Source organism: Aspergillus neoniger, assembly GCF_003184625.1.
Source record: "Aspergillus neoniger CBS 115656 unplaced genomic scaffold BO87scaffold_39, whole genome shotgun sequence".
Taxonomy (NCBI): domain Eukaryota; kingdom Fungi; phylum Ascomycota; class Eurotiomycetes; order Eurotiales; family Aspergillaceae; genus Aspergillus; species Aspergillus neoniger.
The window spans coordinates 104141-116546 of record NW_020291167.1 but is presented as its reverse complement, the minus strand read 5'-3'; the positions used below and the strand labels follow the sequence as shown (position 1 = coordinate 116546).

At 47.0% G+C, this 12406-nt stretch overlaps 6 protein-coding genes across 6 annotated transcripts; 3 read left to right on the top strand and 3 right to left on the bottom strand.

Moving 5' to 3' along the window:
- Nucleotides 1-1024: 1024 nt before the first annotated feature.
- On the bottom strand, nucleotides 1025-3054 carry BO87DRAFT_400638 (transcription factor domain-containing protein; the record flags this gene model as incomplete). The annotated part of the gene is made up of 5 exons (XM_025625542.1): nucleotides 1025-1502; nucleotides 1576-1802; nucleotides 1869-2285; nucleotides 2338-2654; nucleotides 2718-3054. 5 exons carry the CDS (start codon nucleotides 3052-3054, stop codon nucleotides 1025-1027), a joined length of 1776 nt encoding a protein of 591 aa, XP_025475656.1.
- Nucleotides 3055-3901: 847 nt separating this feature from the next.
- Nucleotides 3902-6995, bottom strand: BO87DRAFT_419109 (uncharacterized protein; the record flags this gene model as incomplete). Its single annotated transcript, XM_025626920.1, has 9 exons — nucleotides 3902-4133; nucleotides 4191-4830; nucleotides 4882-5065; nucleotides 5112-5312; nucleotides 5349-6012; nucleotides 6078-6439; nucleotides 6491-6618; nucleotides 6676-6851; nucleotides 6906-6995. 9 exons carry the CDS (start codon nucleotides 6993-6995, stop codon nucleotides 3996-3998), a joined length of 2583 nt encoding a protein of 860 aa, XP_025475655.1. The 3' UTR covers nucleotides 3902-3995.
- A 674-nt stretch (nucleotides 6996-7669) lies between these two features.
- On the top strand, nucleotides 7670-8922 carry BO87DRAFT_317997 (uncharacterized protein; the record flags this gene model as incomplete). The annotated part of the gene is made up of 5 exons (XM_025619789.1): nucleotides 7670-7846; nucleotides 7901-8011; nucleotides 8068-8262; nucleotides 8315-8821; nucleotides 8872-8922. The coding sequence occupies 5 exons, from the start codon at nucleotides 7670-7672 to the stop codon at nucleotides 8920-8922; spliced, it is 1041 nt and encodes a 346-aa protein (XP_025475654.1).
- A 278-nt stretch (nucleotides 8923-9200) lies between these two features.
- BO87DRAFT_445602 (uncharacterized protein) lies at nucleotides 9201-9740 on the bottom strand (the record flags this gene model as incomplete). Its single annotated transcript, XM_025628171.1, has 1 exon — nucleotides 9201-9740. Exon 1 carries the CDS (start codon nucleotides 9699-9701, stop codon nucleotides 9201-9203), a length of 501 nt encoding a protein of 166 aa, XP_025475653.1. The 5' UTR covers nucleotides 9702-9740.
- Nucleotides 9741-10174: 434 nt separating this feature from the next.
- Nucleotides 10175-10442, top strand: BO87DRAFT_429841 (uncharacterized protein; the record flags this gene model as incomplete). Its single annotated transcript, XM_025627516.1, has 3 exons — nucleotides 10175-10231; nucleotides 10284-10349; nucleotides 10407-10442. 3 exons carry the CDS (start codon nucleotides 10175-10177, stop codon nucleotides 10440-10442), a joined length of 159 nt encoding a protein of 52 aa, XP_025475652.1.
- A 413-nt stretch (nucleotides 10443-10855) lies between these two features.
- BO87DRAFT_409946 (2,4,5-trihydroxytoluene oxygenase) lies at nucleotides 10856-12256 on the top strand. Its single transcript, XM_025626279.1, has 5 exons — nucleotides 10856-10949; nucleotides 11002-11179; nucleotides 11233-11380; nucleotides 11432-11663; nucleotides 11710-12256. The coding sequence occupies exons 1-5, from the start codon at nucleotides 10929-10931 to the stop codon at nucleotides 12187-12189; spliced, it is 1059 nt and encodes a 352-aa protein (XP_025475651.1). The 5' UTR covers nucleotides 10856-10928; the 3' UTR covers nucleotides 12190-12256.
- The last annotated feature ends 150 nt before the right edge of the window (nucleotides 12257-12406 follow it).

The following is a 12406-nucleotide window of genomic DNA, read 5'->3' as shown; positions in this document are numbered from 1 at the left end:
CCCAGATCATTGGTGGGAGCCGATTCGACCTTGCGAAACGTCCATCCAGCATTATAAGCTGGTTGAGCAGCGAAACGACCATCGATATCCACTAGAATATGAGAGTGGGATATCTTCACAAACATCGGAGATATCTGAGACTTGTTCGCATTCTAGAATCTGGAATCTTAAAGTGCAATAGACTTCAAGCGTGGCACACAGATACTGCGTTAGACACTCCATCCGAGGTCAGGTACAACTAACCATAGGAGTCCAGATGTGACGAAACCGGAGAACGGCTGACTAGCGACTGAGTGATCATATTTTAGAACGATAAGGTGTGGAATAATTCGAGAATTGAAATCTGATCCTGCACATCAATACCTCGGTCAAGGGAGGACCGCAGAATATAGCGAAACAAGCCTTGTTTGGGTTGATGGCAAAAAGAGAAGTACAATCCATAATAATTTATCACGATTGCGAGCCTGATTGCGCTGGGAATTCAGAAGGTTCAACTGCCAGGTTCCTGGTTACTTTCTGGATCAGTAAAGTCAGCTTGCAAAGGCACCTGAACGCCCTTATGAGTGGACAGAGTCAACTTGCGCATGTACGTCCTTGTACACCCGGCACCTACTTTTCGGGGCTTTTCATCGGGCCTTTATGATCCGCCAGCACGAATTGACACATGCCTACCACATCTAAGAGTTTATCGCTTCTCGACTGTCACTTTGCTGGGCGGTGGTTTCTCTTGAAAGATGGACGTAGTGTAGGAAAAATTCTCATTAGTAACATGCATGTGTGTTCCCAATCCAAACTAAGCCTTAGGGTTCGATGTTTGGGTACAACCAAAAGTGTACCATATAAGCCCCAATACGATTTATTCCAAGGCCAGTTGCTCCAGTGGTGCCTGATATACGAACCTCCCATAGATCGCTAGTACAAATAATCAATTGAGCATGTGTATAAATACAATACCCTGGAAAAATGACTCAATCCCCAGAATGACCATACCGCTGCAAGAGCCACAAGTGTACAGAATTAGACCCTACCCAGACCCCTGTTGGTCGGAAATCAGGAAATTGTCATAGAGGTCATCATGGCCTTGTAATGTATGTAAAGGCGATGAAAGCTCAACACTGTCAACAACCTCGCCAATAGATCCTAGTAAAGCTCCATGGGTAAACGAGGAACCAAACCCGGAAGGCGACTGTAACCGAACCTGAGAGTAGTCAGGCATTCCACCGTCCAGCGGTTGAAATCCCAACTGCATCTGCGACTGCAATGCACTCATACTCCCATCCGGGATATCCAAACTCAAGCTCTCATCAGCAAAGAAGCATTTCGACAGTGCCACAAACTGTTGAAAAAGATTTTGCATCGTGGCGATAGGCTGACTCATTGTCCCACTGTGCGCGAGACAATTCGCTACAGCCTTGAGGATCTGGAAATCGCCGTTATGACATGTTGCTACGGCGTTGCAGAATAGTGCAAAGCATGCCGTGATGGGGTAGTATAGGAGGGTCCTGTTGTCGTTGGATGAATATAAATTAGCACTGTTCTATACATGCTGTTTTGAACTTAGGGGCGGGAACTAACCAATGTAGATAAGCAACCGTTTTCTGTGTGTCACTGGACTCGCAGATTGTTATTAGGGCCTGTAATTCCTGCCGTGCTGATGTGAGGCACGTTTCTATGGCGGCTTGTCCCGGGGCGATTTGGTGGAGGTATAGGATGCTGGTCATTATGCAGTGGTAGGACAAATTGAGGGTTGCTATTTCGCTGTTGATGTCTAGGCCAGTCCAGCTTGGAGATGGAGTATCGATCTGGCGTCACGTTTATCAGTTATTATGGGGATTCGAAGAATATATTAGGAAAGCTGGATGATCTACCTGATCAATAGTTCTGCGGATAGCATCCATGTCCCGCAGAAGCTGCGCGCCTATACTAGTAAAAGACCGGAAGACTGTGTTATCTCCTATGGAACAGTTGACCAGGAAGGGTATCATCGTGTCCTGAACCTTGGCTAATTTCAAGTATATTAGAATGAGCGTTGAAATGGTAGCTTTCGATGTCACAGGGTCCACCCTCAGATCAGATTCCACTGTTAGCATCCTCGGTCTGCCAAGTTTCCATGCGTAGTTCCTGTCCAGGATGTAGCACCACATGAAGCAGTAATATTCCTCTTCACTCGAATCGTGCAGGTCAATTGCACCAGGATAAAGACCGATATCCATGCATACTCTGCATGCAGTTTTGGTCAACTCCTGGCAGGTGCAAGCGTCACCTGAGCCTTGGTATAGAAATATCTGGCATGATATGTAAGAAACGATGATGCAAATATGATTAGAAGCGGCTTACTCCACATAATATAGTCTGTAGCAAGGAAAGCGAAGACTCCGTAAAGAGGGGTATCCTTCTCAAGCATCGTTGAGCAGTCTCACGGTAGAGTAAGGCGCTATTTCGCAGACCCTGAGCCAAGAGACCATCTCTCTCAATGGAAGCTATTGTATTGAGGAACTTGTAGGCCACCGAATTGACACAGACAGTATACAGCAAGGCCTCGGGTGGTGTAGCAGTGCCCAACAGAATGGAAAGCCCCATATGCTTGAGGGTTTCTTTGCTGATATGTCTGAAATAGTCCTTGACGTAGGATCCAAACTTGTTGGTTCCGATGTCTGGAGAATTTGGAAGATAAGTAAGAGCTGTATTCGGCGAGAGAAGATGGATATCATACACACCGTTCAGCATCCAATACAACAGCTCGATGGAGGGAAATTTGCGCAAGTCCTCATTTATAGTTTCCTCAAACAGCATACCTGTACATTGATTATTGCCACCTAGCAGTTGGCTTGCAATAAACAGAGCAAACTCAAGAGTCTGGTGCCTGTCACGAATTATATCCATCGATTGTCCTGATTGGGGTGGTTTGATCATCTGGGAGTCCGTGAGAGGAACGAGGGACATCCAGCCAGGCAATTCGTGGTCCATGTCAGTTCTACCGAGGAACGCAGAATATCTGTCATCAAGCATATTCAAGACATCATGGTGCATGTGAGGTGAGAGGTCATTGAACATGAAACCCTCACTTGACAGTTCGGCAGAGTCTTGTCTTGAGCGTCGGCCTGCAATCGATGACTGGGCAACAAGAGCCCCATTCCTTGGACTGCTGATCTCTCTGGTTCGCCTTTGACCGGCCTCTCGCTTGGGAAGCCGTTTCATGCCTCGGGTTCGAGTGCAAGCGGTCATTTGATCCTGGCAGTTTCCGCATGGGTCTTCCTTATCGCACCGAACCTGATAACATGTTACTAAGACTGTTCAGCTGTGGAGAGGAAAAGGCATCTTAATTTGTACCTTCCGCGCATGGCATGCATCACACTGTAGGATATAAGTTAGACGAAGTCTATTATAATCTTAAAGAGGGGTTACACACCACACGACGCCGCAGCATTGTGAGAGATGAACGTAGTCACCGTTCCACTATCAAGTATCGTATTCAAGGCCTCTCCGGTGACAATTATAAATTACGACCCAACCGCCATCTCAAGCCACGAGTGCGGGCGGAAGCGCTCGCTCGAGCCAAGAAGGCGACAAAAATAAGTTGCCAAGGCCAGGAACATGGCGAAGGGCACCACTGCGCCACTCTACGAATAGGGCTCACCAATAGAGGACAAGTATATTAAAGAATACTATTCTTAACCTTTACCGGTTTCTGGTTTTAACTTTCGCTGTTCAGCCAACTGGGTTGCTTTATTTGTCGTAAGGAGTGATTTCCGCTGTGTGCAAAAGTCAAGCTCGATAGGGGCGGGTTCCACGGATCCCGAATGCCAAGAAATTGAGTGAAAAATCCTCTGCATTCTTGTAGAGGCCAAGTGGATATCTAGTGGTCTTACTGCTACGCTGGATAATAGGGCGAAGACAACCACACAGAGTGAATATTAGAGAACTACGTCGCGGGTATACTAATACCAATTATTGGGGCCAGAAAATAGAGCATAAAGTACTGTTTAATATGTTGGCTAGCGCCGGGAGAAACAACACAATATCCCCGTCTTTCCCAAAAACCAAAGAGCACCCAGAAATCTAAAGACAGATAGGCCCGACGTAGCCCATAGGATAACCTTGAAATACCAAGCCGTACGATCCGTCGACGTGGTCTGGAGGCACATTGTCAGCAAACTTCCGTGGCCTAAGAATAGTTGGAATGAACATACCGTCAAGCATAGATTCCTCACACTATCGTTGTTGATCAGCAATGCCAGTAAGCCATTGCATAACGTCCACAGTAGCACCAGATTGGCTCGGAAGGTTTTGTATGAGTCCTCCAACTGCACCTCCTTTTTCTCCATCGGTTCCTGCCAGGGTGAAAGGGCGCGTCGGACAGTTAACTCGAAGTCGATATCGATATCGGCCTGTGGTTTGTCAACCTCCTCGACGAAGCTTTTCTGCGTTTCTGATTTCTTCGTCTTGGCGGATGGAAGGGAGGCCGTGTCATCTGAGCCTTTCGTCCCCCACGAGACATCATGCCAGTTGCAGAACGCGTAGACGTTAAGAACATTGATTGTCGAAGGCATCCCGAGAAAATACGCCCAGGATGATGTCAGAAGATGCCAAGGATCGCAATAGAGTATGCTCGCTATGATGTAAGTACCGTACGTTGAGACCAGCGCGATCAACACTAGACCTGTAGTCGAAGTGAAAAAAGAACCCACGAATCCTCCAGCCCCATTATCGAAATCGAGATCTATATTGCCGCCGGCGAATGCCTGGGCTACAAGATAAAATGATAGTACGAGGATGTAAAGTTGAACAATAGCGAAGTAGAGAAAGGTTAGAATATAGGAAGTTTGGGACCTGCAATTTGTTGTTAGTCTAGGAACTACATGGCAGGCCCGGAGCACTTACCCTTTAGGTCGATTTCCTAGCGCAAGGAAGAACTGCTGCATTAAGAATGCCAGATATAAAGCCTTGATGATATTATTGACGACAGGTGATGCATCGTTTCCAAATGGCCATCCCTTGTTTTTATTCGTCGCACTTGGAGTTCCAACGATGTTCATGATGACCGAAGTAGTAAGCCAGTAGGAAGCTGTCTTGATTAGCGCCAATCGCTTAGCTATATGCAGAAGACGTACCGAGAGAGAACCAAGTCATAGTAAGTTGACAGATGTTATAGACGAGCTGCACATGCAGGAAAATTAGCCGGAGTATGTTATGGCCACTTTTGTAGATGCGGCTGAAGTGCATGACCGAATAGAGGCTGGCTGCGAAGGATCCATTCAACCATCGGCGCCTTTGACTAAGAAACTCTGGAGGTGCTGTGTTGCTTGCATTAGCTTATATGGGTTAAAGTTAAGGGTGGAACATCTTACCTTCTGGAACATCTGTCTCTCCCTTCGAGGCCTTCACATAACTGAGCGTCCATTTGTATCCCGCTTTTGCTACGAGCTCAAAGCACAGGATATGGTCCTCAGCAAGAAACATGTTTTTCTTAAAGATATTCATGCCTTCTATCCCCTTTTTGCCAAGTTTCTTTGATAAAGTATGGTCGCCATGGAAATACTGTTCTAACGGTCGACCCATGATAGCACGATAGCGGTAGGCAGAAAATGCTCCCGGGAGAACACTGACGTACCCAAAGGCACTCTCTAAAGGTTTGTCCAATATGTTGGATATCTTGTACTCGAAGTTCTGCGCAGCTACCAAGGGATTGACTAGCTTTTCCCATCGTGGGCCGAGTAGAGCATGGATTTCGCCACAGGCGCCTCCCAGATTCTTGTTGTTGTAGAACGCCTCCCAGAGCGCAAGAAGGGATTTGTGACCCGGCTTCGTTCCTGCGTCAATCAATATACAGACTTCCGGGTTTAAAATCCTTCCAAATGCATTGAATAACCAACGATGTGAGTTGATCTTCTTGCTATTCTTTTGCTTCAAACAAAAGATCATCTGTACGGGCGGCAGGTTCTCAGGACTGTCGCTCTGCGGGCGGACTAGCTGCTGGGAAGGGGTTATCGATAGCTGTGTGGTATATTCGAACTATGTCAATGACTTTAGTCAGCCTTTGAACATGTCTTTTATGTCGGTAGAGGAGGGTACAATACGATATGAGCCACTGTCTCCTTCCCATCGACATCATGTTTCATGATTCCATCCTGATATATGCCGACCGTGGCCAAGACATCAAGAGTGTTCTTATCGCAAGGACCAATACCATCGAACACAAGACAGACAACAATCTTTTGCCAGGCAGGTCCTCCCTTGTCCCAATATTGAGTCTTCTTTAAATTGACGATATCTCGAATATTCTGCATGACTCCGTGGAGAGTCCGAGAAGTAAGAACTTTATCCTCGTTATAATAGGTGATTGCGATCAGAATCTCGGTATGTCGATTGAACATGGCGGCCCGCAAATTATAGCCATTGCGTAAATTGAAATCATCGGGGTCGCAAGTTGTAGCCGTGTCTAGGATACAGGGTCAGCTGGAATTCGAATGAGCAGGTCCCCTTGGTTTACATCGTAGGTGAGTGAATTCCTCAGCTGTAGCCTCACTTGAGTCGCGGTATTTTGCTTCAACCGAATTGCGAATGGCGCTAGGAACAGGATAGTCAACACTAAGAACGGATCCCTGAACTAGATTGATCCTGCGAGTTGGGTAGCGACGCAAGCCTGAGCTCGATTTCGTAGTCTGTCGTCGCTACCAGGATGTCTGACTGGTCACTTCGGATTCACTTTGCCGGTGCGGATCTTCGTAAGGATTATGCTGCATGATAACAGGAGGCCATTGTGAGCTGGTGGAAGGATGATGGTTGTCAAATGGCGCAGGTAGCAGCGAGTGGGAGGCATCTTCATTCTCGTTGAACGAATATGAACTGGCCTAGATTGGAATTTAGCCAGTAATTCCTCATGCTGCTTTCGCGGAGAAGCCTACAATGGGAGGCGTTAGCTGGCGAAGTGAGTGGTGGTTACTCTCCAACTCGAATGAGAGAGGGCGTGACGACTGATCGTGGGCATTATCCATGTTGGTTTGATGTCCAGAGCTTTCAAGAATATGATTGAGAAAGCGTAGTAGGCGTTGAATGAGGCGCGCCTTTTCGACGGCTGGAGATGGACTCACTATGTCCTCGCAGATACTGTCAGCTCTCAGGGCTATACCAAGTACCCCCCACAAGTGAATGTCTCAGCAGCGGCACATGTTCTGATTGGATCTCCAACGACCCGCCCTTATGCCGAGCCAATTAGCGGCCTCTAAATCAACATTTAAATATAGTCGGGAATTTGGACAAGGCTTCTATCCAAATATTCAAAGATTTGGTTCAGTAAGAGTTATGCCTTTGGGTAGCGAAAGTCTCAAGACCCAGTTTAGTCCGTGGTTGTTCTTTGCGGGTGAGAGATACTAAGAAAGAACGTGAGGTGCAGCGCTGGAAGACTGCTCGGTCATGTTTCTCGGCGCGATGACAGCGATACCAAGACCGAGTGCAAATGCAACAATAATTTTTTCTTATTTATGAGTACAGCTATCCCTTTTGTCTTACTATTGAATGGAGATCTTGCGACTTCTATATTTACATTTCCTGAAACAAACAGGCGTGTTCCGCATTATTGAGCATGCGCATGCCGTATCAAGTTCAACCTTCGCATCACCATAGCTTCATGCTGTCAAGAGTGACACGGCTGTTTGGATGTCCTGCGAACATGGAAGTTCAAATCCAACTCGAAAAAAAAGTATTGCATTACACAAATGAGGACCAGGTGTCCGGCCATGTCGTCCTTCGCAGTGATACCGAACTTGACATTGCCACGATAGCAATCAATCTATCTGGTCAGGCAACATCGAGGCTAGAGTCAGGGAAGCTGAATGAAACACACAAGGTATGTTCTGCCACTACGGCTCTGAATACAATTATACTAACTTAAACGAAAAAGCTCTTCCAACGCAATGAACAAATATTTCCGCCCGTCAACTGTGCCGGATGGTTCACTTCGGGGGCCGTCACGATTCCCCCGGGAGAACACTCGTTTCCATTCTCCATTATGGTTCGTGTTTGCATCTGCGCACAGATTTCTTGAATACAGCATCTGATATATCTTAGTTTCCTCAGGTCTCCGAATGCTACAAGGGTAGCACTAGAGATGCCGTTCGCAAGCGATCAGCAGACCGTCCACCACACCATCTCTTACGAAAGCTTCCACCGTCCAGTGGAAATTTCAACACTCCTGAGGAGATCAGATATTCTCTAGAAGCTATCGTCACACAGTATGGGCTCATGTACAGAACCCACAAAGCCGTTGAGTATACCACCTTGGGCGGCTATAGCCTGTGCTAACAGCATCGAATAGACCCGCCAAATATCCTTTCATCCGGTGTCTGCTATTCCCAAGCCATCACAGAGTGTAGTAGTCCGAAAGACTGTGACATGCAATACGAAGGCAGCGGGGCTACTATGTCCACCATTAACGTATGAGATCCAAGCCGAACTGGTGAACGGACCGTTTGTTCTGCTGGGACACCCAATAGCACTGAGTGTAAAGGTCACCAATATCAATGACGAGAAACCCGATGTATCACTAAGGGACTTCCAATCCATGCTTATCGAAACAACAGATATCCGGGCACATGGGATTATGCAAAGCGCTACCCGCTCGTGGATTATACAGACGATAACAAATTTGGGACAACCATTTCTAAGTGCAGTGCCAGCGTCTGGGATGGTCATGACTCTAGACGATGCGGTATGGAGTAGGCATCACCTACCACATTGCCTGACACCTACATTTGAAACATGCAATGTCACCCGGAGCTACAAGTTGGAGATCAGACTTGGCATTGAATTCGGGCGAAACAATGTGAGTTATCAAAAGTGCCTTTTGGGATTGTGAGCTAACACTGGTTTCAGTCAAGGATATTAGAGTTTCTCTTCCCAGTTCGCGTTTTGTCTCCATCATAGGTTAAATATATCAGCATCAATATAAAACTTTAGCATCAATATAAAACTTTCATAACAGCTGGGTTGAATATATCCATGATGTCCAAGGTGTATTAGTGCAGGAGCATTTGGCCACTACTTTTGAGGTTCCCTAGCCTGAGTAAAGGTCTGATTCTAGGCACATACTCTACTTGGGTGAGGAGAACCGGAATTACAGAATAAGAAGACCTTTATATAAGTATAATGCAAACAATGACTAAAGATTAATTTAACATCGCGAATTAGCCAGATAATCCGCCTTAAATCCAACCCATAGCCCCCGTCACAACGAGCCCCAATATTCCCAATGCAAGCTTAGTAGAAACCTGACTACGGCAAGAATATGCCGCATTCTTCTCCGATCCTGTCTCAGAAGCAGTAGAAGAAGTCGAATCTCCTGTCTTACTCGCTCCCTCACTCTTTGTCCCTGATGTACCCGTAGCCGTTGCGGTTGGATACGAGGTGACTGTTGCCGTCGCATTGGTGTTTCCTGTGCACCAAACATCCTCCCACGCTACCCCCGCCTTATAAAGACAGTCGGTGAGGTCTTGGACAGACTGGTCTATGGCATAACTCCACAGAGCACAATCGTGATAGTATGATCGGGAACCAGCGGGCTTCGCACAGTTATCAAGCAGAGATTGGTAGTTTTTGATATTTGGCACGCCGCATGCTGCGTCTTTGACGGGAAGTTCGTATTGGCCGGAGCCGCCACAGGTGGTTGATGCTGCTGCTGCTGAGGTGGTGGTTGTGGATGTCATTGTGGGAGGTGGTTCAGTTGTGAAAAAGTTAGAAAACAATTGGATAGTTAGTGTATTGTGCTTATTCCATTCATTCTGGAATTTATATTGGATTATTGGCGCAAGCTCACTGAGGATGGGTCTGTTACTGCCAAGAACGACCAAGAAATGCCTGTCTCTTCCCGGCTAAAAATAGCCGGTATAAGTATATCGCTTGAGACATTCTACCAGGAGATGCTGAAAGGTATCCATGATTGTTGATATGTGGTCCGCAAGGCAGAATGTGCGTATACCGACGATGTCGATCATACATGGCTGTTACTACTTCAATTCGGGATAGGGAGGCCATCCCGGGATATCGATCAGCATCAGTTACCAGGAGACGGATAATCATAGATATAAAATAGATGCAACATCTCTGATATGGGACAAACAAACCAACGAGAATTCATCTGTTCAACAAGATCTACAATACTCAAGAGGTCATTTTCAAGATGCGTTTCTCTGCGATCACCATCATCACCCTCATTGGCACTGCCTTTGCCGCCAAGGTCCGCAAATCCCATTTAATTCCATGAATATGCAGTGCTAACAAAATCACAGCTCCCTGCCGGTGCTCCTTGCAAGCAAGATGGAAGTATGGGTGTTTGTGAATCGAACTTGTGTGTGGTATGTGACATCTGTATCTTGAGCAGGCTCGGCTGAAGACTGACTGTCATTGTATAGCAAACCCCCGACCAGGCACAGGGTGTGTGCAAATGATTCATCCTCGCAATACCTAGTATGAGATTAAAGGTCGTGTGAGCATTTGTGAGCATTTGTCGGAAGCATCGGCCATAGCTAATCGAGTTACGTTTGGTTGATTCCAAAATGTTTGCCAATTATGTTTCTTGTATCTAGTTCCGACCCCCGTATTTGCGGGTAAGAGTCGTGCCGTTCGTTAGCAAAATGACACCTTGAGTTATCTACAGGTTCAATCCTGTCTTTTGCCCAATAGTCTGAAGAAGTGATATGTGACCATCGCGCTGATCTGAGCCGACATGCATAAATCCGAGCCCCCCTGTAGCTCCACATTCCAGCCCCACCCCCGCTGTGACCCCACACGAGGAAGGGGGGCCTCACCGCAGTTCCGCCTTTTCAAGAGACACGAACCTCTTTCTGCCTAGACCTGACTACTTGAACAATGACTCCTGTACTTTAGCGAGTTTAGCATCATCTACAGGTGCATAACACATAGTAATAATCAAGATGGGCAGCGTTGGAGAAACAGTATGACTCCGATCCCCCTCTGCTAGCATACCACACTAATTGCTACATACAGTCCGTGTGCCATGGCGCGTCTGTTCCAGACATAACAACCAAGGGATCAGAATTTGAATCCATCTCTTCCTGGAGAGAGCGAGTTGGTATCAACACCGATGCACAGATCCGCCTGGTGAAGCTGTCGCATATGCGGTACCAGCACCCGGATCTGGATCAGATTACTGTTTTCCTGAAGGGTTTGTGAATACCGTAAGTTCGGACTTAGCAGCACGCTTGCTAACTCACCCAGACTTTGGCATGCAGATTGTCAAGCAAACAGACGACCAGATCTGGTATCGCGGCTATGGACCCGACCCTTATGTTTACTATGCAAGGAAAGGACCTAAGCAATTCCTGGGTGCTACTTTTGAGGTCGAGTCGTATCGAGATTTGGAGAAGTAAGCAATCCCCTTTTCTGCTAGCTTAATTGAGTATGCTAATTGAAGCAGGGCACTGCAGCTTCCGAACGCCAGTGGGATCAAAGAACTGGTCGATCATCCCGGCGGTGGTCACATGGTCAGCTTCACTGATCCGGAAGGATACCTTATCAACCTGATCCATGGACAGACACCACGGGAGGTAGGAGAGTATCCGGAAAGATTGATTGTAAACTACGAGGCAGAGAAACCTCGTCTGCGGAAGTTTCACCGATTCGATGTCGGACCTGCACCCGTGCACAAGGTATGCAGCACTTCGACTAGCAAAACCCATATTCTAACAGCAATAGCTTGGTCACTTTGGATACTGTGTACAGGACTTCCCAACCATGCTTGACTTCTACACCCGGAATTTCAACCTCGTCCCGAGTGACTTCCTCTACGTGGAAAAGGACGGCCAGAAAGTGAACGTAGCAATCTTTGCCCACATCGATCGGGGAAGCGATCCCGTTGATCACCATTCCTTCTTTATGAGCACAAACGAGACCTCTCATGTACATCATTGCTCCTTTGAAGTTCACGACTTCGATACCCAGCAATTGGGACACTACTGGCTGGCAGGAAAGGGGTACAAGTCGGTGTGGGGAGTGGGACGGCATATCCTCGGTTCGCAGATCTTCGACTACTGGTGGGACACCACTGGTAATATGGTCGAGCATTATGCAGACGGAGACTTGGTGACTGATGAGACTCCAATTGGGTACGGTCCCGCTGGAGATGAGTCGTTAGCAGTTTGGGGCCCGGATGTGCCGCCTACATTTTTGAAATGATTGTACGATAAGTTAGCTCTTCGTATTGTGCCATAGCTTATACTCCACGCAATTTTTGTTTTCAATGACAGCTTCGCTACTGGTCTTTCTACCTGGCATTACAATGGATGCAAATACTTGGGTCAGCCTATTTCCCCCTCTCCCAGCTCTTATCGCAACAATGATCAGCACCAGATCTTAGCCCACATTTCATAATCCCTTGAAATTGGTGACTAGC

Bases quoted from the DNA above. Each gene is read 5' to 3' on its own strand.
- BO87DRAFT_409946 (XM_025626279.1), top strand. From the start codon at position 10,929: ATGGGCAGCGTTGGAGAAACA. The intron at 11,180-11,232 runs GTTTGTGAATAC...TAACTCACCCAG, and splicing joins GATTACTGTTTTCCTGAAGG to ACTTTGGCATGCAGATTGTC. The intron at 11,664-11,709 runs GTATGCAGCACT...TAACAGCAATAG, and splicing joins GACCTGCACCCGTGCACAAG to CTTGGTCACTTTGGATACTG.